The sequence below is a fragment of the Tachysurus fulvidraco genome, chromosome 2 (assembly GCF_022655615.1).
Source record: "Tachysurus fulvidraco isolate hzauxx_2018 chromosome 2, HZAU_PFXX_2.0, whole genome shotgun sequence".
NCBI lineage: Eukaryota > Metazoa > Chordata > Actinopteri > Siluriformes > Bagridae > Tachysurus > Tachysurus fulvidraco.
In genome coordinates this window covers 32,529,670-32,556,497 of record NC_062519.1, presented here as the reverse complement: position 1 = coordinate 32,556,497, position 26,828 = coordinate 32,529,670, and the positions used below count along the sequence as shown (strand labels likewise).

Below are 26,828 nucleotides of genomic sequence, written 5' to 3'. Positions count from 1 at the left end.
AACCTGTGATAAGGCAGTTAATATTTAAAAAAAGTGCACACTATTCACTTGGATTTCTCACTCATTTTCTGTGCTGTTAATTGGTATTTAAGATAGTGTTCTGCCCTTAGATTCAACAAGCAATGTGTATTATTGCATCATTATGTATTAGTGCAAATGGCAGCATATAAATTTGCTTTTAGTTTATGGCTTAATTATACTTTAGTTTATACTTTTAGTTTAAACAATTATTTCTTTGTGTCCTTTCTAATTATTTATATATACATATAATATTTATATATATATATATATATATATATATATATATATATATATATATATATATATATATATATTTGCACTTACTTGTGCTAAGCAAATACATATTATAAATAGGTACATTGCATAGATAAATTATCTTGAATTCATATTTAAATAATTAATAATAAATAATTTAGAGTATTTAAAAACTCAAAGTAATTGTATACAGTATATATAGGTTACTATTAAATGTTTCTGTGTTTAAGTGGGTAAGTGCTAGAGAGAGTGCAGCAAGACTCATGGCTAATGATAAACTGAATGCAGTTTAAACAAAGTGACCTTGCTGTCCACCAAACAAATACCCACTAAACAAATGCCTCCAGAAAATATCCACAGTAATTATTTTTACTAGCATTTTTTGGTGCATTGCAACATCAAATTTATGCATACAGAATAGAGGTTTTGATTGTTTTTTAACTGACTCTCAACAGAAATAAAATCAAACAAAAAGTATCTAGAGGCTATTTAAAAGTAAATAATGAGGCATAATTAATAGAAAGAGAAAACAGTAAAAAAAAGACCCCAGAGTAAAAACATAGTTCATTTTTTGCAGCTGTTACAGATCGTTAAGATGTCTTGGTGTGTTTCTATGACATATTGATTTGGTCAAACTCTGACAAATTTGATGGAGAATATTTCTAGACAGCAACTTTTAGGTCTTGCAACAGATTTTCAGCTGGATTTAAGTCTGTGCTTTGACTTTACTGTTTTAAATCTCAAACTGTCATTTCCCCAAGCCATTATTTAGTGGCTTTGGCCTGTGTAATGATTAATTTCATCAACATTTACTGTATAAACAGTTGTTCCCTCACCAACCTCTATTTTTGTCTTGAAGTTAATAAGAAAAAATGAAATGTTATAAACTGTCAACTTGTGTTTATAAGAAGCCGACCAAAAATTCTGTCCTGAAGATAAAAACAGACAAACAAATAAAACTAGAATGTACATTTCCTGAAGAAAATGTGAATGGTGCTTGCACATGGCAATGTGTGTGTGAGAAAGTGACAGTTAAGATTCAAATTTCTGAACATGAAAATGTGAATGGTGTATAGAATTTTATAGCTAATTTTTGATTTTCACGTGGCGTCATGTGACGTGACCAGAATACACGTGAGGCAGTTACCCTCATTGTGCTGAGTGTTTTGATATGTCACATGTCCATATTGTGCCAATTATTTTCATGTGACATCTGAGGGTTTGGACATTTCATGTCAATACTGCAGTCATTATGGGATTCTAAATATTATTATACTGCATAGAACAGTACATGTAATTCTTATAGTTGAATGAACAATAGAATAGGAATTTTAAGAATTTCCCAATCAGGTCTATGGGAGTTTTTTGGCCGTTTTTTCATCCACTGTGCGAACATCGTTGCTTGGATCACTTATAAAAATCCTAGCACACCTCTCCTCAATGAGCCGGTCAATTTGACACCTCATTCATGGGTCTAGAACAAAAGCTGCGGGACAAGTTACACGCCAAAGTTTTGTCCGGAAGAATAATAATTCTTATATTCAATTATTTATATAATAATCCAAGCACCAAACAAAAATCACATTTTTATTAGTTTTTAACTCAGAGATTGAGTTTTCATTATTAAATTTTTAAAATAAAAAAATTCTAAAAGAAAAAAATACTGACAAAGAGCCATTTAGTCTCAGGAACCGCAAACCATTGGCTAAACCTCTGAATATGGTACACAAAATTGGATAAGCTTCAATAGTTTGGAAGTCATTATCTGATTGGTAAGATTTCCGGAAGAGGTGCATGTTGCATTTTGAAACAAATCAAAGCTGTCAAGACACTCTATTCCCTCATAGAAGAAGAAAGCCATTGTGTTTTCAAATGCGTCTTATGAGGCGCTTATGAAGATTGGTTAAACAATGGATTTTCCAAACTATGTGAAGTTCATGATATAGACTCAATAAATTGCACAGTTCTTAAGTGAACGATCTATGGATGCCTGCTGGTCTATTTTGTAGGAACATCAAATTTTTCACGCCCCTTAACCTTAATGTGACACATGAGAGAACAAAAGCCTGGCAAAAAACTTTCATCAAAGTTGTCCTAAAATCAAAATGTGATTCTTTCACAATTCATGTATAACATGTAAGTCTGTTAATAGTCAATGTTGTCATAAATAAAATGTTATCCTTCATGGCTTTTGATAGTCTCCAGACATTGCTTGTTTAGAGGGATTGCAGGATTATGACCTCAAGAGGGCTGTTGGGATGCTGCACGGAGGCTTGATTTAGCTAGAATTTGTAGACATAGTAGAAGTACATAAGTAGCAGACATAAGTCATTTCCAGAGCCTGGAACAGGTTCAGAAGGTCTGGTAGTGTGAGTAGAAGACATGTTGAAGGCAGACAACAGGTCTCAAAACCAAATCAAGACCAGTACTCTACATGCCCACAGAAAACATTTCATGCCTGCAGTCAAGCTGCACAATTACTTTCAGAAGGCAACAGGTGTGCAAATGTCCAGTTTTAAAGTTTTTAAGTTTAAAATTTTGCTCGTTTCTATACTTATTAAAGGCTGCTTTGAGACACTGTGAATTGTTAAAAGCAATATACAAATACATTGAATTGAATTGAACAGTTGAAAGACTATGTAATTAAATAAACTTTAAACAACAAAATGTTTCTAGCTATTGTCGTAATGTTTGTAATCTTTATGAAAGTGAATTTGTTTAGAGAAATGTGCTAAGTGATAGTAATTATATAATATTTTTTGTAACTATAGTATAATAAACATAACTTAATATAATAATAATAATAATAATAATAATAATAATAATAATAATAATAATAATAATAATAATAAAATAATAATATTTATTATTATTATTATTATTATTATTATTATTATTTATTACTTATTTTTGTTGTTATTAATACTTGTCTAAAAATTATAATTGTATAAATGTTGAAATAAAGTGTATAATTCAATAAAGTGTGTTTGGAGAAAATGTTTGTCATTGCCATAGTAAATATCATATTTATATAACCCTTGTGCAGGCCTGGGGTCTATTCGACTCAGGCTCATTCATTTAGATGAGTGTGGTTGCCATGTGGTTAAGGTGTCACTTTTTCAATCTTCTTCACTGTCAACGTAATGGTGCCATTAACCATAGCCTGGATGCGTCGATAAAACTATAATAAAAAAAAGGTAAATGAAGTGATGTTTTACCTTGTACACAGTGACTTAATATGAAAAAATGTACACATATTAAATAAAAGTACATAAATAGATTATTTAAAACCATGTGCTGTTCATTAATCAGTTAAAATAGGAATCGTTGGTAAACTTGTGCAGTATAAAAGGAGACTCTACTCAATCTAAGGCTGATGAAAAACATCATGTGTTATTTTCTTCTTATTAACTTTTCACATTTTAAAAGGAATTAAATTGTTACACATGAAAACATTAAATAGAATTACAAATTGTTTAAAAAGTATTTGTTAATTTGCTGCAGTGTAAGAGAATGAAAACATTTTAAAATATGCTGTGATGGGAAGATAACCAGCTTCAGAGAGGTTATGGCCATAGTCTTACCTCTTCTATATATATGATGATATTTTCATTGCTAAGTTCAGTAACAGATTGCAACCTGACCACTGTTTGAGCATACTCTGTAATGTATAAAGAGATAAAAAAAAAACATAAAAAAAATAATTTTAAGAAAATTTTAAAATTAGTTAATTAATTAATTACTCAGTTAAATAATTAAAAACACAAATCCATAAAAAATATTTCATATTTAGAGAAATTTAGAATATGAAAACAATACTTTGAGAGGTGGTTGTAATGGCTGTTGATGTAGGAGATTGGGTTGTGTTGTCTGTTGTTGAAGATGTGGCTGTTGTGGCTGGGATTGTTGAAGGGATTGTTGTTTCTGCTGTTGTTGCTACAGATGTGGTTGTTACGGCCATTGTTGTTGAAAAAGGGGTTGTTATGCCTGTTGTGGCTGAAGAGGTGGTTGTTATGTCTATTGCTGTTGAAGGGATGGTAGTTTCTTCTGTTGTTGCTGGAGATGTAATTGTTGTGTCTGTTGTTGGAGATGTGGTTGTTGTGGCTGGGATTGTTGAAGGGATTGTTGTTTCTGCTGTTGTTGCTGCAGATGTGTTTGTGGTGTCTGTTGTTGGAGATGTGGTTGTTACATCTAGTGTTGTTAAAGGAATGGTTGTTTCTTCTGTTGTTGCTGGAGATGTGGTTGTTATGTCAGTTATTGTTGAAAATATGGTTCTTCCTTCTGTTGTTGTTGTTGCAGATGTGGTTGTGGTGTCTGTTGTTGTTTGAGATATGGTTGTAATGCCTGTTGTTTGAGAGGTGGTTGTTAATTCTGTTGTTGTTGGATATGCGGTTGTTATGTCAGTTGTTGTTGAAAATACAGTTGTTCCTTCAGTTGTTGTTGCAGATATGGTTGTGGTGTCTGTTGTTGGAGATGTGGTTGTTGTGTGTGGGATTGTTGAAGGGATTGTTGTTTCTGCTGTTGTTGCTGCAGATGTGGTTGTTATGGCCGTTGTTGTTGAAAATACGGTTGTTCCTTCTGTTATTGTTGCAGATGTGGTTGTGGTGTCTGTTGTTGTTTGAGATATGGTTGTAATGCCTGTTGTTGGAGAGGTGGTTGAGTCTTCTGTTGTTGTTGGAGATGTGGTTGTTATGTCAGAAAATATGGTTGTTCCTTCTGTTGTTGTTGCAGATGTGGTTGTGGTGTCTGTTGTTGGAGATGTGGTTGTTGTGTGTGGGATTGTTGAAGGGATTGTTGTTTCTGCTGTTGTTGCTGCAGATGTGGTTGTTATGGCCATTGTTGTTGAAGAAGGGGTTGTTATGTCTGTTGTGGCTGAAGAGGTGATTGTTATGTCTGGTGTTGTTGAAGTGTTGGTTGTTTCTGCTGATGTGGTTGCAGATGTGGTTGTGTCTTCTGTTGTTGCTGGAGATGTGGTTGTTATGTCAGTTATTGTTGAAAATACGGTTGTTCCTTCTGTTGTTGTTGTTGCAGATGTGGTTGTGGTGTCTGTTGTTGTTTGAGATATGGTTGTAATGCCTGTTGTTGGAGAGGTGGTTGAGTCTTCTGTTGTTGTTGGATATGCGGTTGTTATGTCAGTTGTTGTTGAAAATACGGTTGTTCCTTCTGTTGTTGTTGCAGATGTGGTTGTGGTGTCTGTTGTTGTTTGAGATATGGTTGTTGTGTGTGGGATTGTTGAAGGGATTGTTGTTTCTGCTGTTGTTGCTGCAGATGTGGTTGTGGTGTTTGTTATTTCTAGAGTTGTGGTTGTTAGGTCTGGTGCGGTTGAAGGAATGGTTGTTTCTTCTGTTGTTACTGGAGATGTGGTTGTGGAGTCCGTTGTTGCTAGAGTTGTGATTGTTAGGTCTGGTGTTGTTGAAGGGATGGTTGTTTGTTCTGTTGGTGCTGGAGCTGTGGTTATGTCAGTTATTGTCGAAAATACGGTTGTTCCTTCTGTTGTTGTTGCAGATGTGGTTGTGGTTTCTGTTGTTGTTGGAGATGTGGTTGTTATGCCTATTGTTGGAGAGGTGGTTGTGTCTTCTGTTGTTGTCGGAGATGTGGTTGTTGTGTGTGGGATTGTTGAAGGGTTTGTTGTTTCTGCTGTTGTTGCTGCAGATGTGGTTGTTATGGCCGTTGTTGTTGAAGAAGGGGTTGTTATGTCTGTTGTGGCTGAAGAGGTGATTGTTATGTCTGGTGTTGTTGAAGTGTTGGTTGTTTCTGCTGATATGGCTGCAGATGTGGTTGTGTCTTCTGTTGTTGCTGGAGATGTGGTTGTTATGTCAGTTACTGTTGAAAATATGATTCTTCCTTCTGTTGTTGTTGTTGCAGCTGTGGTTGTGGTGTCTGTTGTTGTTTGAGATATGGTTGTAATGCCTGTTGTTGGAGAGGTGGTTGTTTCTTCTGTTGTTGTTGGATATGCGGTTGTTATGTCAGTTGTTGTTGAAAATATGGTTGTTCCTTCTGTTGTTGTTGCAGATGTGGTTGTGGTGTCTGTTGTTGTTTGAGATATGGTTGTAATGCCTGTTGTTGGAGAGGTGGTTGAGTCTTCTGTTGTTGTTGTTGGGGATGTGGTTGTTATGTCAGTTCTTGTTGAAAATACAGTTGTTCCTTCTGTTGTTGTTGCAGATGTGGTTGTGGTGTCTGTTGTTGGAGATGTGGTTGTTGTGTGTGGGATTGTTGAAGGGATTGTTGTTTCTGCTGTTGTTGCTGCAGATGTGGTTGTGGTGTTTGTTATTTCTAGAGTTGTGGTTGTTAGGTCTGGTGCTGTTGAAGGAATGGTTGTTTCTTCTGTTGTTACTGGAGATGTGGTTGTGGAGTCCGTTGTTGTTTGAGATATGGTTGTAATGCCTGTTGTTTGAGAGGTGGTTGTTTCTTCTGTTGTTGTTGGATATGTGGTTGTTATGTCAGTTGTTGTTGAAAATACGGTTGTTCCTTCTGTTGTTGTTGCAGATGTGGTTGTGGTTTCTGTTGTTGTTGGAGATGTGGTTGTTATGCCTATTGTTGGAGAGGTGGTTGTGTCTTCTGTTGTTGTCGGAGATGTGGTTGTTGTGTGTGGGATTGTTGAAGGGTTTATTGTTGTGGTTGTTATGGCCAGTGTTGTTGAAGAAGGGGTTGTTAAGCCTGTTGTGCCTGAAGAGGTGGTTGTTATGTCTGGTGTTGTTAAAGGGTTGGTTGTTTCTGCTGATGTGGCTGCAGATGTGGTTGTGTCTTCTGTTGTTGGAGATGTAGTTGTTGTGCGTGGGGTTGCTGAAGTGATTGTTGTTTCTTCTGTTGTTGCTGCAGATGTGGTTGTGGTGTCTGTTATTTCTAGAGTTGTGGTTGTTAAGTCTGGTGCTGTTGAAGGAATGGTTGTTCCTTCTGTTGTTACTAGAGATGTGGTTGTGGAGTCCGTTGTTGCTAGAGTTGTGGTTGTTAGGTCTGGTGTTGTTGAAGGGATGATTGTTTCTTCTGTTGGTGCTGGAGCTGTGGTTGTTATGTCAGCTATTGTTGAAACTACGGTTGTACCTTCCGTTGTTGTTGCAGATGTGGTTGTGGTGTCTGTTGTTGTTTGAAATATGGTTGTAATGCCTGTTGTTGGAGAGGTGGTTGTCTCTTCTGTTGTTGTTGGATCTGGGGTTGTTATGTCAGTTGATGTTGAAAATATGGTTGTTCCGTCTGTTGTTGTTTGAGATATGGTTGTAATGCCTGTTGTTGGAGAGGTGGTTGAGTCTTCTGTCGTTGTTGGAGATGTGGTTGTTATGTCAGTTCTTGTTGAAAATACAGTTGTTCCTTCTGTTGTTGTTGCAGATGTGGTTGTGGTGTCTGTTGTTGGAGACGTGGTTGTTGTGTGTGGGATTGTTGAAGGGATTGTTGTTTCTGCTGTTGTTGCTGCAGATGTGGTTGTTATGGCCGTTGTTGTTGAAGAAGGGGTTGTTATGTCTGTTGTGGCTGAAGAGGTGATTGTTATGTCTGGTGTTGTTGAAGGGTTGGTTGTTTCTGCTGATGTGGCTGCAGCTGTGGTTGTGTCTTCTGTTGTTGTTTGAGATGTAGTTGTTGTGTGTGGGATTGTTGAAGTGATTGTTGTTTCTGCTGTTGTTGCTGCAGATGTGGTTGTGGTGTCTGTTATTTCTAGAGTTGTGGTTGTTAGGTCTGGTGTTGTTGAAGGGATGGTTGTTTCTTCTGTTGTTGCTGGAGCTGTGGTTATGTCAGTTATTGTTGAAAATATGGTTGTTCCTTCTGTTGTTGTTGCAGATGTGGTTGTGGTGTCTGTTGTTGTTTGAGATATGGTTGTAATGCCTGTTGTTGGAGAGGTGGTTGTTTCTTCTGTTGTTGTTGGATATGTGGTTGTTATGTCAGTTGTTGTTGAAAATACGGTTGTTCCTTCTGTTGTTGTTGCAGATGTGGTTGTGGTTTCTGTTGTTGTTGGAGATGTGGTTGTTATGCCTATTGTTGGAGAGGTGGTTGTGTCTTCTGTTGTTGTCAGAGATGTGGTTGTTGTCTGTGGGATTGTTGAAGGGTTTGTTGTTTCTGCTGTTGTTGCTGCAGATGTGGTTGTTATGGCCATTGTTGTTGAAGAAGGGGTTGTTAAGCCTGTTGTGGCTGAAGAGGTGGTTGTTATGTCTGGTGTTGTTAAAGGGTTGGTTGTTTCTTCTGATGTGGCTGCAGATGTGGTTGTGGTGTCTGTTGTTGTTGGAGATGTAGTTGTTGTGTGTGGGATTGTTGAAGTGATTGTTGTTTCTTCTGTTGTTGCTGCAGATATGGTTGTGGTGTCTGTTGTCGGAGATGTGGTTGTTACGTCTAGTGTTGTTGAAGGGATGATTGTTTCTTCTGTTGGTGCTGGAGCTGTGGTTGTGGAGTCCGTTCTCGCAGGGATGATTGTTTCTTCTGTTGGTGCTGGAGCTGTGGTTGTGGAGTCCGTTCTCGCTAGAGTTGTGGTTGTTACGTCTAGTGTTGTTAAAGGAATGGTTGTTTCTTCTGTTGTTGCTGGAGATGTGGTTGTGGAGTCCGTTGTTGCTAGTCTTGTGGTTGTTAGGTCTGGTGTTGTTGAAGGGATGGTTGTTTCTTCTGTTGTTGCTGGAGCTGTGGTTGTTATGTCAGTTGATGTTGAAAATATGGTTGTTCCTTCTGTTGTTGTTGCAGATGTGGTTGTGGTGTCTGTTGTTGGAGATGTGGTTGTTGTGTGTGGGATTGTTGAAGGGATTGTTGTTTCTGCTGTTGTTGCTGCAGATGTGGTTGTTATGGCCGTTGTTGTTGAAGAAGGGGTTGTTATGTCTGTTGTGGCTGAAGAGGTGATTGTTGTGTGTGGGATTGTTGAAGGGATTGTTGTTTCTGCTGATGTGGCTGCAGATGTGGTTGTGTCTTCTGTTGTTGTTGGAAATGTAGTTGTTGTTTGTGGGATTGTTGAAGGGATTGTTGTTTCTTCTGTTGTTGCTGCAGATGTGGTTGTGGTGTCTGTTATTTCTAGAGTTGTGGTTGTTAAGTCTGGTGTTGTTGAAGGAATGGTTGTTCCTTCTGTTGTTGCTGGAGATGTGGTTGTGGAGTCCGTTGTTGCTAGAGCTGTGGTTGTTAGGTCTGGTGTTGTTGAAGGGATGGTTGTTTCTTCTGTTGTTGCTGGAGCTGTGGTTGTTATGTCAGTTATTGTTGAAAATACGGTTGTTCCTTCTGTTGTTGTTGCAGATGTGGTTGTGGTGTCTGTTGTTGTTTGAGATATGGTTGTAATGCCTGTTGTTGGAGAGGTGGGTGTGGTTGTGGTGTCTGTTGTTGGCAAAATGGTTGTGTACATTGTTGTTGTTGGAGATGTGGTTGTTATGTCTGTTGCTGGTGAGGTGGTTGCATCTTCTGCTATTGTTTGAGCAATGGTTATATTTATTGTTGCTGCAGATGTAGTTATGTTGTCTGTTCTTGTTTCAGAAGTGGTTGTTCCTTCTGTTGTTACTGTAGATGTGGTTGTGATGTCTGTTGTTGTTGTTGAAGAGATGGCTGTTATTTCTGCTTGAGATGTGGGTGTGATCTCAACTGTACCCTCATTTAATCCTAAAACAGGATACAAAATAATGCAAAGCATAAATGCAAAGCACTCTTCTGTGTGGAAGATGTTGGACAATGTAAAGATTAACCTCTGACAGTGAAGACCCTTTCCATAAATGTTAAATAATCATCTTATTGTAGAATTTATTTATGATTACACTTTTTGAATTGCTTTGGTCCGGGTGGTTCCCCCTCACTACCAAAGGTCCAGAATTTAATTTTTTTTTTTTCATGTGATTATTGTCATCATTGTTTTAATCAATGTTTGTGACAAATATTCTGGGTTGCTATTTCACATTAAAATGATACATTATTGTAGCTGGACATGTGTGTGTGTGTGTGTGTGTGTGTGTGTGCACGCGTAGTTCATAGAAAGTTTTCGCAATACACTTTTCAAAGCATTTTATATATATTCTTTATTTTATTCACTCAAAAGTCTACACAGCCACTTTTATAGATAGTGCCTTCGTCTTTATTGTTAAGGCTTTAGAGGTCATTGCACTTGGTCTCCATACAGAAAATTACAGCCAAGAAGTCACCACTGGAAGGCGGGGCAAGTACAAAGCAGAGGCTTTGGTATGATTAGGTCAAGAATATCTACAAGGAGCTACGTGAGACAATTGAGGATGACTTCAACCAGATCTACAAGCAAGCCATCGGGATGGCTGCGCAGGTCGATGTTGAGCCTAGCAATCAACCACGTGTTGCTGGAAGGCAGACACAGAGAGAAAATGTACCTGCTGAAACTGTGAAGGACTACTATCATTGCAGCATGGCTATACCTTTCCTAGACCATGTCATCTTGGAGTTTGCATCCTGATTCAGTCCTCTATCTGTAACCTCCTGGGTCTAATTTCATCTATACAGTGCAACTCAGGTGTGACAGTGGACATTTCTGAAGTAGTCCAACTTTACCAAGGTGACTTACTTTCACCAGAGCTGATTGACCAGGAACTGAAACGCTGGACACTGAAGTGAGAAAACAAGCCATCAGCACAAATGCCAACTTCATGTGCTGAGGCAATCAAACAATGTGATGCACTGATCTGCCCAAACATTCAAGCTTCTCAAAATAGCTTGTACTCTGCCAGTCACCTCATTTGAATGTGAACGGTCAGCCAGCACTCTCCGGAGAGAGTCATCCCTGTCATCCCTGGCCATCATCCATACACACTATGACATGGCAGTCAACCTGGATGAAGCTGTGAACATATTCTCCAAATTGCTCCCAAGAAGATTGGAACTGACCAGCGTACTAAATCCATAAGTGTCGAGACAAATACAACAACAAGCAAAGAGGCATTGACAGAGAGTCAAGAAATGATGATGAAAATAATTATTATTAATACTTCAGAAAAGTTTATTAAATCTATTCTGTGGTTAGTGTGGTCTTTAAACTTATGAACTGTGTATGGACTGACAAAGGTGGTACATGAGGAAGCAATTTGACAACAATGCAGTAAATAATTTAGGTGCATCAAAGAGCGTGCTCTTAAGATACCAGCAGACAAGCTACTCCAGCACAAAGTAGTGCATAAAAGGTCACCAAAATGTAATATTTGAACCTTATAATTAAATACAAAAGGAGGAGAAAAACTGCAAAAAATTCCTCTTTTTGAAAAAATAAACACCCCCCCCCATAGCCTGGCTATGGACCTGCTATAAAAGAGCAATACCATAATAAAATCACCACTTCGATATTAGCCTGTGATTTTCAGATGCACTACTGTCAATATAAATTAAGCTTTAATCAATATTAATGTTTATATTCTGACTAGTCAGAAACCACAAACATCACATTCATATACAGACATCCCAATCTGCAAAAAGTATTTTCAGTTAGGTATTCCGAAGCCACAACCAAATAAAAGAAAGGCGGACACGTTAGTTAATAAAAATCCAGCTGTTTAGGGTTTGTTCATGTTAGTTCACAGTGCTTTAATTAATGTTAACTTGATTTGAATAATGTGTTTGTAACGAAGAGTCATAAGGCAGATGATCCATTTGCAGCTTTTAATAAAGACAAACTCGTAGTCGTACAGGCAAGGTCAGGGCAAGTAAACACAATATCAGAGAGTAGGCAGAAATCAGAAACGGTAAGACAGGCAGAAGGTCAGTGCAGGCAGCAAACAATCACAAAATGAAAACACAGAAGCAGAAACCGAAACCAGAACAGAGAAAACACGGGAATTGCTCAGAATGATTGCCGGAACAGATCAAGACTTCGCATTGGTGTCAAGTTCACGTTCAGACTTTATAGGAAGTAGTTGATAAGGAACAGGTGGTGGAGCAATAAGAGTCAGTGGTGGATTCTGGGAGGTGTAGTCTGGGAGAGCTAGTATTCTGGAGAGGCTTCTCGGTGTTGGTGTTTGGTGGGTGTGGGCGGTGCGCTTACCGTGACAGAGCTCCCCTCCCCTGCAAGCAGTTCCCGACGCGAGGGCGTGTGTGACGCCGGGGTCATCCACGAGAACGGGGAGCCGGCTTGTCAGGATATCGCTGGTGGAATTCGGTTGTGAGCGAGGGGTCCAGGATGTCCCCCGCCTTCACCCATGAGCGTTCCTCCGGACCGTAGCCCTCCCTGTCAACTAGGCACTCCAAGTGACCTCCTCGGCGTTTGGAGTCCAGCAGGTCGCAGACTTGGTACCAGACCCACTGACCGGGTTGATATTCCGGGTGTGCCCTGCGGTGTCTGTCGACCTGGCCTTTCTGTCTGCTTACGGCCCACTGTAGTTGGCAATGCGCCACGCTCCATGTTTCCTCGCTCCGGCAGAACCAGTCGTCGATGGCCGGTAGGTCGGTGGGTGTGCCGGACCATGGGAAGAGGGGAGCCTGGAAGCCCAGGACGCACTAAAAGGGAGTCAGGCCGGTGGCGGGTTTGATGAGGGAGTTTTGTGCATACTCCGCCCACATCAGATATTTGCTCGAATCCGTCTGATTGTTTTGGCAGTACGAGCGGAGGAAGCGGATGATCTCCTGGTTTAACCGCTCTGTTTGTCCGTTCGCCTGTGGATGATACCACGAGGTGAGGCTGACATTGTTTGTCAGTTGAAATCAGTTCAGTTGTTTGAAGATAGCGGACCAGACTCAAGAAGTGAACTGGGGACCTCGGTCCGAAACAATGTCTTTGGGCAGTCCATAGTAATGGAAGACAGAATCGCACAGTGTCCCTGCTGTCTCAAATGCTGTAGGAAGCTTGGGTAGCGGGACCAGGCGGCAGGCTTTCGAGAATCGGTCAGTGATGGTGAGAATGACCGTGTAATTATTTGACCGGGGCAGGTTGGTGATGAAGTCCAGAGTGATGTGAGACCAGGGCCATTGTGGAATCGGTAGTGACTGCAGCAGCCCTGCGGGAAGTTGGTGTGGGACCTTCGAAGTGTTGCAGATCCCGTAGCTCCACACAAAATCCCGTACATCCGTGGACAACAACAGCCACCAGAACTGGTTTTGGGCCAGGTGGATTGTCCCTGTGATGCCGGGGTGGCCGGAGCTAGGGCTGGCATGTAGGAGCTCTAGGAGAGTGGTGCACAGGTTCTCGGGCATGTAGATTCTTTCTGGAGGACACTCAGCAGGCAGCCGCATCTGCGCGTTGGCCTAGGATATCTCTGTCAGGACATCCCACTGGATCGGAGCGAGGATCCGTGTCTCGGGATGATGGGTTCAGGTGGTGCGTCCTGGTCTACCTCTCGGGGCACACGTGACAGTGCATCAGCTTTAGCATTTTTGCTTCCCAGACGGTAGGTCACGGAGAACTGAAAGCGCGTGTAGAACATAGCCCATCTTGCCTGACGGGGGTTCATGCACTTGGCAGCATGGGGATATTCCAGGTTTCTGTGGTCGGTCAAGACTGTGAACGGATGTTGTGCGCGCTCCAGCCAGAGCCTCCACTCCTCAAATGCTGCTCACGGTCTCCCATGTTGTAATTGTGCTCCGTGGGAGATAACTTGCGGGAGAAGTACGTGCATGGGAACATTTTGTTGGCCGGCCCCTGGCGCTGAGACAGGACGGCTCCGACTCCCATGTTGGAGGCATCCATCTCCACTATAAACGGCTTGTTCACATTGGGGTGGTGAAGGATGGGTGCTGAGGTGAAGCTCTTCTTCAGGTGTTGGAATGCTGTAAGCGCCTCCGGTGAGCAGGTGAGACGGGCTGGGGATTTCTTGGCCAGGTTTTTCCCTTCGTCGCGGCAGGTGAGCTCAGCTTGCAGTTCCGGGTTCAAGCCCTTCCAGTATAGCAGCTTCAGCGGCCATTCCTCCCAGCCTGCTGCTGCGGCGAGGGTGCGGAATGCCAGCACATACTCAGCGGCGGTGCGAGATTTTCAGTAGACACTCCTCCTCGCTCTCACCGGTGGCGGAGTGATCGAAGACAGTGCGGATTTGTGTGAGGAAGTGCTCAAAGGTCGGGAAGGTGGCTCCGTCTTCTTTCCATATCACGGTGGCCCAATCCAGCGCCTTGCCGGTGAGGAGCGTGCACGCAAAGGCGACGCGGCTGGCATCGGTCAGATATATAGTGGGCTGTTGGGCCATGAAGAGCGAGCATTGCATAAGAAATCCCTTACACCTCCCGGGATCTCCGTTGAACTTCTCCGGGAAGGCGAGGACTGGCGGCATACGCAATGGCTGTGGGTGGCATCGCCGGAGGTTGAGGGCTCGGTGCGCCGGCGGTTCCTTGCAGGCTCTGCAATGCCACGGCGAGCTTATCTGTGAGTGCGGTGAGTTGCGTTAGCTGCTGGTGTCGTTTGGCGGGCTGTTGCACTTGATCGGAAAGCTGAGCTGCGAGTTGAAAGACCGCTGCTGGATCGTTCGGTGGCGAAGTCTTCTGTAACAAAGAGTCGTAAGGCGGATGATCCATTTGCAGCCTTTAATAAAGACAAACTTGTAGTCGTACAGGCAAGGTCAGGGAAAGTAAACACAGAAGCAGAAACCGAAACCAGAACAGAGAAAACACGGGAATTGCTCAGAATGATTGCTGGAACAGATCAAGACTTCTCATTGGTGTCAAGTTCACGTTCAGTCTTTATAGGAAGTAGTTGATGAGGAACAAGTGGTGGAGCAATCTGTCTCAGTGGTGGATTCTGGGAGGTGTAGTCTGGGAGAGCTAGTATTCTGGAGAGGCTTCTCGGTGTTGGTGTTTGGTGGGCGTGGGCGGTGCGCTGACCATGACAGTGTTAGTAAATGTTCAAATTAACATTAACAAAGATAAATAAATGCTTTATAAGTGCAGTTCATTATTAGTTCATGTTAACTAATGTAAGTTTGAGGTTTTCATGTAGCCTTGGCAACTAGTTGGCCTGAAAAATATGCACATGAGCAGAAACGTGTTGAACTCACGTCAACATGTGTTTTACAATTATTTAACTCACCATGGGCAATGCTGTAGTCACTGTTACAAATTGTACAGTGTGCAAGATTGTCATTATGTTTAATGCTTGTAAGACAACTGTACACTTTCGTGTAGTCTGGCGTAAAATGTATCTTATACTTTGTTTTTTTGGTGCACTCTCCCTTTGCCATGGGCCATGATTGTTTAAAATGTGTCTTATACTTTGGTTTTTAGGGCACTCTCCCTCCCTCTTTACATGATGGTGTAAAATGTGTCTTATACTGTGGTTCCCTTTCGAGGGAACTCGACGCTACGTCAGTGCTGACGCTATGGGAATGCTTCTTTGAGGAAGTTGTGTCTGAAGCTCTGTGTGCACACACGCCATTTAATGGCTCGGAAAGGACACGTGATGGAGTAATTACTCGCCAGTAAGTCCATATAAGGACGTCACGCTGCTCCAGCTTTCTTTGTCTTCAGGAAGCGCTCCGTTTATGTGTGTCGTTTGTCTGTCTGTCTAGTGCAGGGAAAGAAAAAAATAGGGAAAGACTAGGCAAAATGTTGCAGTCTAAGCACTTTAAGAGATGCGTGCATCCGTGCCCTTGCTTTATCACGGGGGGCGATGCGCATTCTCTTTGTGTGGTGTGTTTGGGAGAGGAGCATGCCCGGTCAGCTCTCGAGGGAGCCGGCTGCGTGCATTGTGAGGGATTCCCTCTCCGCACGCTCTGATCCCGCCTGGCTGTATTTTCAGCTTCGGCTGCGCCTCGTGGTTCGGGTCCTGCGTCTGCCGAGGCAGTGCAGCGGCTTCAATCATGGGGTTCCCAGGTTGAGTTAGCGGAGGCTGCCCTTCCATCCAAGCCATGTAGGACGACTTCGGCCATTGTGGGTAAGGCCTAAAAGGCAGCACACCATGGCGGTCTTGCAGGCCTACCAGGCTGATCTGCTAGCAGAGCTGGATCCCCCTTCTTGCTCACTCAGGGCAGTGAGAAGAGCTAGTGTGGCGGCCCGTGCCCCCCCGTCTAAAACTAGGGAGGCCGGTTCACATGCCCGGGCCCGGACCCGTCCGGTGAGAGAGGACCTTAGGTCTGTCCTCTCAGCCAAGTGGGCCACGAAGGAGTCCGGATGCCCGAGTGCAGGGGCTCCTGGGAGCGCCCTATTCAGAGACGCTCCCCCTACTGCCAGCCCCGCCGCCTTTGTCTTTTGGGGGGGGCAGTGGGGCCTGTGTTGGCTCCCCTTTCTTGTGCGGATCTTCCTGGGTTCGCGCCTGCCGGTGCGCTTTTTCAGGGTGCCCGGGAGGTCTGCACGAGTTTGACGCCACTGCCAGGCAGCCTGGCAGCGTGGAAACTTCTGCCAGGGGTGTCTCAGTGGGTCCTGAATACTGTAGAAAGGGGGTACAGGATCCAGTTTTCCTCCCGTCCTCCGTGTTTCCAGGGTGTTTTGCCCTTAATATGGGCGGGCACCAGGCGCTTTTTCTCCGGGAGGAACTCCTCTCACTTCTGGAGAAAGGGGCCATAGAGCATGTTCCCCTCCCAGAGCGGGACTCCGGCTTTTACAGCCGATATTTTGTTGTTCCCAAGAAGGACGGGGGGCTGCGTCCGATTTTGGACCTGCGGGCTCTGAACTGTACTCCAAAGAGTTACAAGTTCAAGATGCTCACGCTCAAGATGATCGTGTCCCAGATCAGATCTGAGGACTGGTTTGTCACGATCGACCTCAAGGATGCTTATTTCCACATAAGCATTCTGCCGGAGCACAGGAAGTTCCTCAGGTTTGCTTTCGGGGGCTAAACGTACCAGTATTGTGTCCTTACTTTTGGTTTAGCCCTTTCACCACGAAGTGCATGGATGCTGCCCTGGCAACATTGCGTCTCAGGGGCATCCGTGTACTGAACTACCTGGACGACTGGCTCATTCTGGCGTAGTCGGAGGCTATGGCAGCCAGGCATCGAGATGCTGTGCTTGCCCACATGAGGTCCTTAGGACTCAGGCTGAACCCAGGAAAGAGTGTGCTTTCTCCTTCTCAGAGAACCATCTATCTCCCACTCGGGTGGCCTCCATCTTGTCAGTGGTGAAAGCTATTCAGCTAGGCCGCAGCCTCTCTGTTGCCGAGGCACAGAGGGTGCTCGGCCTCATGTCAGCAGCAACCAACGTTATTCCTTTGGGTTTGCTTCACATGAGGCCATTCCAGCTCTGGCTCAAGGGGGCAGGCTTTCATCCTCGCAGGCATCCCCTCAGAGTTATACGGATTACGCGCCGTGGGCTTCGTACCCTCCTTATGTGGAAAAAACCCCGGTTCTTGGCCTTGGGTCCCATTCTAGGGGCATGTCACCGTCGCAGGACTCTTTCGACGGACGCCTCGCTCTCGGGCTGGGGCGCAGACTTAGATGGCCGCCTGGCCCAGGGTCTATGGGAGGGCCCCTGTCTCTCATGGCACATAAATTGCCCTTCGTGGTGGAGCGAATCTGGCAGATTTTCGGCCGGGCGGAAGTGGATTTGTTCGCCTCAGAGGAGTCGACCCACTGTCCACTGTGGTTCTCCCTCTCTCACCCGGCCCCGTTGGGCCTGGATGCCCTGGTATGGACGTGGCCGAGGCTCCGCCTGTACGCCTTTCCCCTGGTAGCTCTGCTCAAGTCCTAGTCAAGTCCTGCTCAAGTCCTAGCCAGAGTGCACCACGACCGGGTCAACCTTCTCCTAGTTGCCCCTCGTTGGCCCTCTTTGGTTTGGTTCACATCACGAGGGATCTCCTCTCTCAGGCGCAGGGGCCAATTCTTCACCCCCGCCCCGAGATGTGTAAGCTTTGGGTCTGGCCCCTGAGGGGGACCATCTCCTAGATGCAGGCCTCTCAACTGAGGGGACAGAGACTTTGCTGAATGCTAGGGCTCCCTCCACTAGGAAACTGTATGATCTGAAGTGGAGGCTTTTTCGTCTCTGGTGTGACGAGCACTCTCAGGATCCAGTTCACTGCCCGGTTGGTACAGTGCTGGAGTTCCTGAGTCTTGCTTTTCTCGGGGCCTGTCCCCGTCTACTCTAAAGGTGTACGTGGCCGCAGTTGCCGCGAACCACTAACCTGTCCTTGGGGCTTCCTTGGATAGGCACCCTTTGGTCTCTCGCTTTATGCGTGGTGTCAGGCGGCTGAGGCCTTCCTCTAGGCCACGCCTTCCTTCCTGGGACCTCTTTGTGGTCCTGGAGGGGCTGCTGGAAGCCCCCTTCGAGCCATTGGAATCAGTCTCTGAGAAGTTTCTGACCCTGAAGTCAGCTCTGCTTCTAGCCTTGGCCTCTCTCAGGAGAGTCGGGGATTTGCAGGCATTGTCGATTGCCCCCGCTTGCCTAGAATTTGCCCCCAGCATGTCCAAGGCTATCCTGCAGCCCAGGCCAGGATATGTCGCTAAGGTGCCCAGGATGGCGGGATGTCCAATCATCCTGCAGGCCTACTGTCCCCCGCCCCATGAGTCGGCGGAACGGGAGAGGCTGCACTTGCTTTGCCCGGTAAGGGCCCTGAGGACTTACGTCCACTGCTCTAGCTCGTGGCGTAACTCCTCCGCCCTTTTTGTCTGTTTTGGGGGCCGGAATAGGGGTAATCCGGTTTCCAAACAGTGCCTGGCGCACTGGGTGGTGGAGGCCATTACTCAGGCCTATGAGGTGCGTGGCCATGCCTCACCTCTTGGCATCAGGGCCCACTCCACTAGGGGCATCGCCTCATCCAGTGCCTTGGCCAGGGGTGTCCCCATTGAAGATATTTGTGCTGCGGCAGGATGGTCTTCTCCGCACACCTTTATCAGATTCTATGACTTGGACTTGGACCCCACTCCAGGGTCCCAGGTACTGCGGGGCCTATGATGTGCTGTTCCCAGTCTGCTCATGCTCTTTCACGGCCTCTGGCGCAGTCATCAACCGGTGCGTGGCGGCATGGGTATTGGCATTCCCATAGCGTCAGCACTGACGCAGCGTCGAGTTCCCTCGAAAGGGAACTACACCAGGTTACGTATGTAACCCGGTTCCCTGAAAAGGGAACGAGATGCTGTGTTGCTGGCCACGCCCCGGGCATCCGTTCGTGCTTCCTTCAGACAAAGAGAGCTGGAGCAGCGTGACGTAGATGCCCTTATATGGACTTACTGGCGAGTAATTACTCCGTCACGTGTCCTTTCCGAGCCATTAAATGGTGTGTGTGCACACAGAGCTTTAGACACAACTTCCTCAAAGAAGCATTCCCATAGCGTCAGCACTAACACAGTGTCTCGTTCCCTTCTCAGGGAACCGGGTTACATACGTAACCTGGTGTAGTCTCCCTCTGCCATGGGTCATGATGGTGTAAAATGTGTCTTATACTGTGGTTTTTTGGGGCTCTCTCCCTCTGCCATGGGCCATGATGGTGTAAAATGTGTCTTATACTGTGGTTTTTTGGGGCACTCTCCCACTGCCATGAGCCATGATGACGCTCCTGTTTCTAGATTAGTGATGGCCGGTTCGTGAAACAAATCGTTCTTTTGAACCGGTTCTTTTTATTGAACTGGATGAACCAGTTCACCAAATCGGACTGATTCGTTCTAAACAGTTCGTGTCTTCAGTCAGCGCTGATCCACAAGTTACTAAAGTTACTCACTTTTGGTCATGCCTGACAGCCCCTCCGACTCTAAATAAACTAATATTCCGGAGTATATGTAACTCCTGTACACTGAACTGAGACATGTTGTGCTGAGAGAACTGTGAGCTAGAGCTGTCGATACTGCACATGCGTGAATAACTGAACTGATACAGCGAATCATCAGTACACTGAACTGAGAACTGTTTCTTTTGGACGCGTCCGAGAACCAGTGAGCTGTTGATACTGCGCATGCTTGAATAACTGAACTGATACAGCGAATCATCAGTACACTGAGATGAGAACTGTTTATTTCGGACGCGTCCGAAATACTGAGAACCGATGAGCTGTTGTTACTGTGCATGCGTAAATCACTGAACTGATACAGCAACAAATGAAAATGGTTATGATTTAATGTCTTATCAACGTATGAGTGTTTAACTCGGTTGCATTAGTTTTTGAAACAACTGATTGAGCGAAAGAAACATTTCAAAATTAAGTTTTTGTAAGTTGATGAAGATTAGTTTATTAACTTTATATCTTTAAAACACGTAAAACACCCAGGTTTGCACGTCAATGCCCGTACTGGGTGTTTTAGTTGCAAAACTTAAATGTAAGAAACGTATTCAACTAAAGTTATGATTACAAAGAACTTTTTAAATATGTTAAATTGATTGTAACTGCCGGCAGCGGTGGGATGAAGGAATTTACGTCATTACGTCAAGACGTAAAAGAACTGGTGAACTGGATTATTGAACTGGTTCATTAAAACGAACTAACCGAAAGAACCGGTTTGCGGAAAAGAACCGAACTTCTCATCACTATTCTAGATACACTGATTAATTCGGTTCGGGAGAAGAGATAAAAGCCCTGCCCACACTGACAGTTGATTGGATGACACACTAACACACACACGCAAGGTCTCTCGCTCCCCGCCGCGCTCTTGCTTGCTCGCTCTAGATTCCGGGAGATTGTAACTAATTTGCGGGCATCAGGGAGATACTTGGGATGTCTGCATATATATGTATTTAAAGTGGTGATATTGATTTAACTTACTAATTATAGCACCTTTGTAACTTTATAAATACTGTGACAGAAATATTTTGTTTATCTATTTCCTACTTTGTGTTTCTGAGAATCACTGAAGCAGTTCTTTTTTTGTACAACAAGTGCCTCCTAAAGGCCATAATAGAAAGAAAGCAATGCTGATCAAACAGGAAACAAAAAGAGTTTTTACAATAGAAGCATTTAAACAATAAAAATTAATCTAGTATATCAACATTCTAAGCATAGTTCCACTTTGTGAGTATAATAAGCAAATGGCATGCTCTTTTATTTGCTTTTATTGTTTAAATTCTCCTGTCACAATGTGGCATGGGAAATTTTTACTGTTTAGTCATTAAGTAAATAAAAACCAAATACAGGGTGTATTTATGGGAACTTGGTCTAAACCTAAAATATATTATAACAGGTCCAATTCTTAGTCATAGCCAATTAACACTCACACTGTTTATGATATGTTTTGCACTATAATAATATTCATAATTGTTCAACAGATACATCAATACTTTTTATATTTATCTATAACAGATGTCAGAATAATATATTCCTTAGTTTGTTTAGATTTTAATTTTAAATAAATTTTAAATGGTAAAAAAAGGACAAACAGACTGGCTTTTTCTCAATTTCTCATTGTTATCAATGTTAACATATACATAAAGCTATTACAGAAATTATTTTTGGTCATTTGGTCATTCGGTTCTACAATAGCATTAGACAAATTTGTCTAAATAGAATTTACACGCAAGACACATAAACTAAATACTTTTGAGTTTATATGTTTATTTTAATATGAACTTGGGTATTGCCACTATGTTTAGTTGTGTCTACAATTTTTATTTTAATTATGACAGCAGTTTATTATGAACAGATTTTTACCTTTAATAAAAAGCATGTAAATTAAGACAAAAATAAAAAATATGTAAAAATATGTTTATGGAAAAGGCACAGGCTCCCCGTGACCCGAGGTAGTTCGGATAAAGCGGTAGAAAATGAATGAATGAATGAATGTTTATGGAAACGGGTATATACCAAAATGGTGCACTTTTTTTTAAAGGCATAATGACACTCCGGAAAGTGCTCTCAGATACACTAAAAATATATTCTGTACTGATGATATATAACATCTTACCTGTTGTTTGACCTTTAATCATTATAACAAATCCTGCAAGAAGAATGAGTAGCATCTTGGTATATAGTGATGAGAAATCAGCTCTCAGCATGGCAATCCTTAAACAGCTTAAATTGTGATTTTTTATTTTATGCTCTTCTAAAGCTGAATAAACTCTGAGGCACTAAGTGTCCATTGAGGAAACTCAATTGTGAAACTTTAACCTCAAACTCCACCCTCATCTCCTCAAGGGAAATACCAAGATTTGTTTGATCTAACATATTACACAGTTCCTTACACTGCTGAACTGCTGCTGCAACTGTGCAAACTAAATTAACATAGTAAATTAAATGTACTTTTTTGGACTATTAGTCAAAATGTTTTTAAAATATAACAGTTCATTTATAATTGAGATATTTATGGGAGTCATGCAGTGACCTTTTTTGTGTAAAAACATGACATCCATTCTTTTTTACATTTTAAGGTTTTATCTTTCGGCATTTAAGCTTTAACTGTGAAATAAAAAAACAATAAAAATCATAGATACCTGTGGTTTATGGTTACGCTTAAAAATTTAGTTTTTTAATAAAACATTTATTGATAATAATCATGGCCAAGATTTGCCTGATTTCACAAAGCATATCAAACGCTTCATGGACAATAACTTGCATTATACCTATTCATTACTTCTTGGTGTGTAATATTAACAAGTCAAATGTTAGCTCATTTAACAGCTGCTATACACTTTTATTGTAATGTGAGTTTTTGAGGTGAACACAACGACAGTTTGGGTGTCGTCAAGTGTCAGCTGCAGAGATACCGAAGTCTGGTTGAACCGGCAGGTGATGTGTGATGATTCATGCCTTTGATTTTTTTTGGCAGTCTCTGTATTTAGTAACTATCTTAACCAGGAAGAGAGAGAGAGAGTCATAATGTGGGTGTAGTCCCTAGATAAAATTTATTTCATTCAAATTGATATGTTTGCAGATTTTATTGTTTAGATGAACGTGCAAAGCGTTGTTCACATAACTTTTTATATTTATGAAAAAAAAATCTTTGGTTAGGTTGGATAAGTATATTAAACGTAGTCAAACTGAATTTCTGAAAATCTTTGCTTAACCAAAACAACAAAACCAGTAATTTATCCCAGTGACTCATTCTATAAATAATAACTTTATACCATTAGGTGTAATTATGACATTAGACATTATGAGAAAGTCATTGTGCGTCCCAAAGCACATTTAGTACCCGAAGTATCTGAAAATACAATGTGTAGAAAGATGGAAAAATATATGTGCTTAATGATTGCAGCTTTGCTTAGATGTTAGGAGGGACTATTAGTTGTTGACACTGAATAAGAAATAAAAATAATTATGGCCGACAGTTCAGTTGGGCTAGAGAACTTACAAATGTATATTAAATGATTCATATGACAAATGACAATATTTCACCATATTTTGCTAAAACTAGTGGAAAAAAGCTAGAATGCATTTTATGTCATTTGCCATTTATTAAGATAAACGTTAGTATCCCAACTGAGACAGTGCTACTGTAGAGGGCCAAGAAATAAAGGTAAAGAAAAATAGACACCCCACAAAATAAAATTGTAGAGACAAACATTTTTTTTTTTTTACATATACCGGATATTGTTCTGCGTATTATGGACTCATTAATATTGGATGTACCTTTAATTGGTCATTATCAATTGCCTCCTGTAGAGGGCGTTTCTGAGATATAGAGGTTGCAGAGCTCAGTTCAGAGTTCATTAAACATTGCAAGAGCTCACAGCGCAAACGTCTTTGTTATTTCTCTGCAGGTGAGCAAAAATATGGTTTGTCAATCACTTAAAAATGACATTAAATGAGTTATGATGTTGTTGTTATGCATGATAGTACCGAGAAATGCAATTCGGTTTAAAAAAGTTATTTTGTTAGTTTTGTTAAATTCACGATTAAATTGTTAAATCCATGAACATATGTACAAAGAAACAGCAAAAGATAAGCTAAAATGGATACAAAAGGAGTTTGTTAATGTGTTTAAAGAGTTTTCTATATGGATTTTGAGTTTGAAAATAATTATATGCAAGTTTAATGTAAATTTGGTTCAGAGCCAAAATGGCGGTGTGTGTGTTTGAGCTAGAGCCAAAATGGCGGCGGCCATGTGATAAATAACGTGAAACAAAATGGCGTGTTTAAAGCCTGGTTAATGAAAAGAGGCAATAGGCACTTATGCTTTGTTCATGATTATGAAAACTGTGAATATGCGAGTAAAGTAAGTGGAAACAGTTGTGATTTAAATTACCGTTTATAAATATTTGTTAATATGATGCAATGTATTGTTCACATTGATGACTTATTGAGTTACTGGTACCAATATGGACTTTATTTGAAAAGAGAGACTTTATTTGAGCTTATGGACTCTTGAAGACATAGTTGATTAGAAATGTATTTTCCTATTGTGTTATTTGTTTTTTTTCCCCGGAATCTGAATAGTTGTGATTCATGTTGACCTTATCTGAGAGAAAAGAGAAAGAAAGGTCAGAGTTCATTAAACATTGCAAGAGCTCACAGCGCAACGTCTGTTATTTCTCTGCAGTGTTACACATTCAACTTGCCCCTCTGGGTTTCTCTGGCCTAGAGCGGGTAACACTACCCATCTAAAATTCTCACACTAGAGATTTTCGTAGTATTCTGACTTAGTAAAATTATATAATTTTATATAAAATATCTTGAAATTTATGTGATTGATCTGTAGGTGATTCTGAATTCAGATGTTGCATGATATGTAGATGCTTTTGGTGAATTAAAGAGTGATACTGTAACCACATTTACATTTACATTTACGGCATTTAGCAGACACCCTTATCCAGAGTGACTTACAATTGAGCAACTGAGGGTTAAGGGCCTTGCTCAGGGGCCCAGTAGTGGCAGCTTGGTGGACCAGGGGTTCGAACCCATGACCTTCCGATCAGTAACCTTAGCCACTGAGCTACCACATCCCTCATAACCAGAGGTGTTGGAGAGTCAGGTGTTAATGAGTGATTGGTTGTGATTCTGGGGTATATTTCTGAAGAAAAACAAGCTAGTGATGCTGTAATGGTAAGAGTTGATAAAGTCCATGGAAATTTAGAAGTTGATCAAATGTCTGGAAATTCAGATGTGGATTACCAATCTCTAGGTGATTGCAGTGAAGTAGATGTAAAACAAGGAAATAAACATATTGCTCAATTAAATTTAACATCAGTCATTCATTTGCAACATCAAATTTAAGCTTACAGAACAGCATTTTTGCTTCTTTTTAAAACGACTCTACATAAATTAAAATCAATAAATCAATTTGATTTGTTTTATTGTTTTATTTAAAATGTTTTTATTTAAAAGTAAATGAATGTTAAATAAATGTTTTATTTGAAAGTAAAACATTGATAAGTTAATAAGTATTCACTAGGGATGGGCGATATGGCCTAAAATCCATATTGCGATATACATTGCAGCCTCTTGCGATAATGATATATATTGTGTGATATAAATTATAATAGAACCATTTCAGAACAGGTTACACAGACCTTAGGAAAGCCAAACTGCTAAATGTATTTATTTTTTTAAGAAATAAAGAAACATATGTCGTTTTGAGAACATTTATTGTGCAAAAGCAAAACTGTAATTATACAACAAAATGTTGCAGATAAATAAGTCTTTCCTTCTAAAAGGCACTATACTTAGTTCAAGTCCTTGGTTCTTAAACTCCACCCAAGTTGCAGAGAACATAAAAACTGGTGTCTTTTTAGTTAAGGAACATACACTGTACTGAAAATACTTCCAGTATTAATTAGGCAAAGAAAATTATTCTGTGTAAATGCACAGATACTTTAAATAAAAGCATTTTTCAAACCTGCAGCCGAGGTAACGCATTTGGTGTTGAACATTTTGTTCTCCTAATGAAATTAAAACTTGTGTCTTGTTAATAAAAAAAATGGACACTGTCAATTAGGGATATACTTCAAGTATTAGGCATGGCTAAGTGTATTGCACATACTTCAAAAGAAAACATTATAAAGTGCTAAATGAAAGCACAAAATAAATAAATAAAATACTTTCAGTATTAGGAACATGTACGTCAACTAAAGAGAATTTTTAAAGTATAAAAGTTTCTTTACAGTAGTGCCATGCCATATACAGTAAATCGTGCAAATGTAGTTTTAGTTCTTTTCTTAAAGGACACAAAATATGCAAAGCACAGGAAAAACTGTCTGGTGTTAGCATGTTAGCTTGTTAGCCTGTTAGCTCTTTCTAATATAAGGAGTACCTTTTGAAAATGACTGTTAGATTGAGGTTTGGATCAGTTCCTGTATTTTCGTTCCTGCGTTCTTCGTTGGCTGCACTGCCTGGCAATGCTGGTGGTATTCAACGACATGTTTAGTTTTGAGGTGGTAGAACAGATTAGTTGTGTTACCGCTCTTAGCTGGAACTTTTGCCCCACACACTCTACAGAGTATATTTTTCTGCTGCTCGTCGGACTTAAATCCAAACCAATAATAGATGTTGCACCGGTCTTTTTCACGAGCTCCTCTGTTTTGCTGACGCTTTCAGCCATGTTTATTCAAGATGACGAATATGATGATTCGTTGCAGCCGGCTGCAGCTCGTGGCTCTAAATTTCGCGGGTAGATTGTGTCATCAACATGCATTATCGCGATAGTGCAATAGAATTAATCTCTATCGTAGGCCAATTTTGTATTGTTTATATCGTATAGCGTTTATATCGCCCATTACTAGTATTCACCAAACACTCAACATTTACAGATTTGTGCTCTCTTGCATCTCTATGGGATTTATTTATTTATTTTTAAAACTGTTTTCTTGCCCTTTTGTCAATTTTAGATAAATAGAAAATATTACTTGACAGCAATTTTCAGGCCATGCCCTGTGCGTTTGCTCATTGTCTTG

At 41.6% G+C, this 26,828-nt stretch overlaps 1 protein-coding gene across 1 annotated transcript; it reads right to left on the bottom strand.

The window, feature by feature from the left end:
* Positions 1-3,189: 3,189 nt before the first annotated feature.
* Positions 3,190-22,078, bottom strand: LOC113643855 (mucin-2-like). Its single transcript, XM_047804430.1, has 4 exons — positions 21,905-22,078; positions 4,096-9,825; positions 3,861-3,937; positions 3,190-3,457 (listed from the first exon to the last, which is right to left on the bottom strand). The coding sequence occupies exons 1-4, from the start codon at positions 21,993-21,995 to the stop codon at positions 3,380-3,382; spliced, it is 5,976 nt and encodes a 1,991-aa protein (XP_047660386.1). The 5' UTR covers positions 21,996-22,078; the 3' UTR covers positions 3,190-3,379.
* Positions 22,079-26,828: the final 4,750 nt, after the last annotated feature.

Excerpts from the sequence above, each read along its gene's own strand:
- LOC113643855 (XM_047804430.1), bottom strand. The coding sequence starts at position 21,995 with ATGCTGAGAGCTGATTTCTCATCACTATATACCAAGATGCTACTCATT. Across the intron at positions 9,826-21,904 it reads GATTAAAGGTCAAACAACAG|GATTAAATGAGGGTACAGTT; the intron begins GTAAGATGTTAT and ends ATCCTGTTTTAG. Across the intron at positions 3,938-4,095 it reads CATTACAACCACCTCTCAAA|AGTATGCTCAAACAGTGGTC; the intron begins GTATTGTTTTCA and ends TATACATTACAG.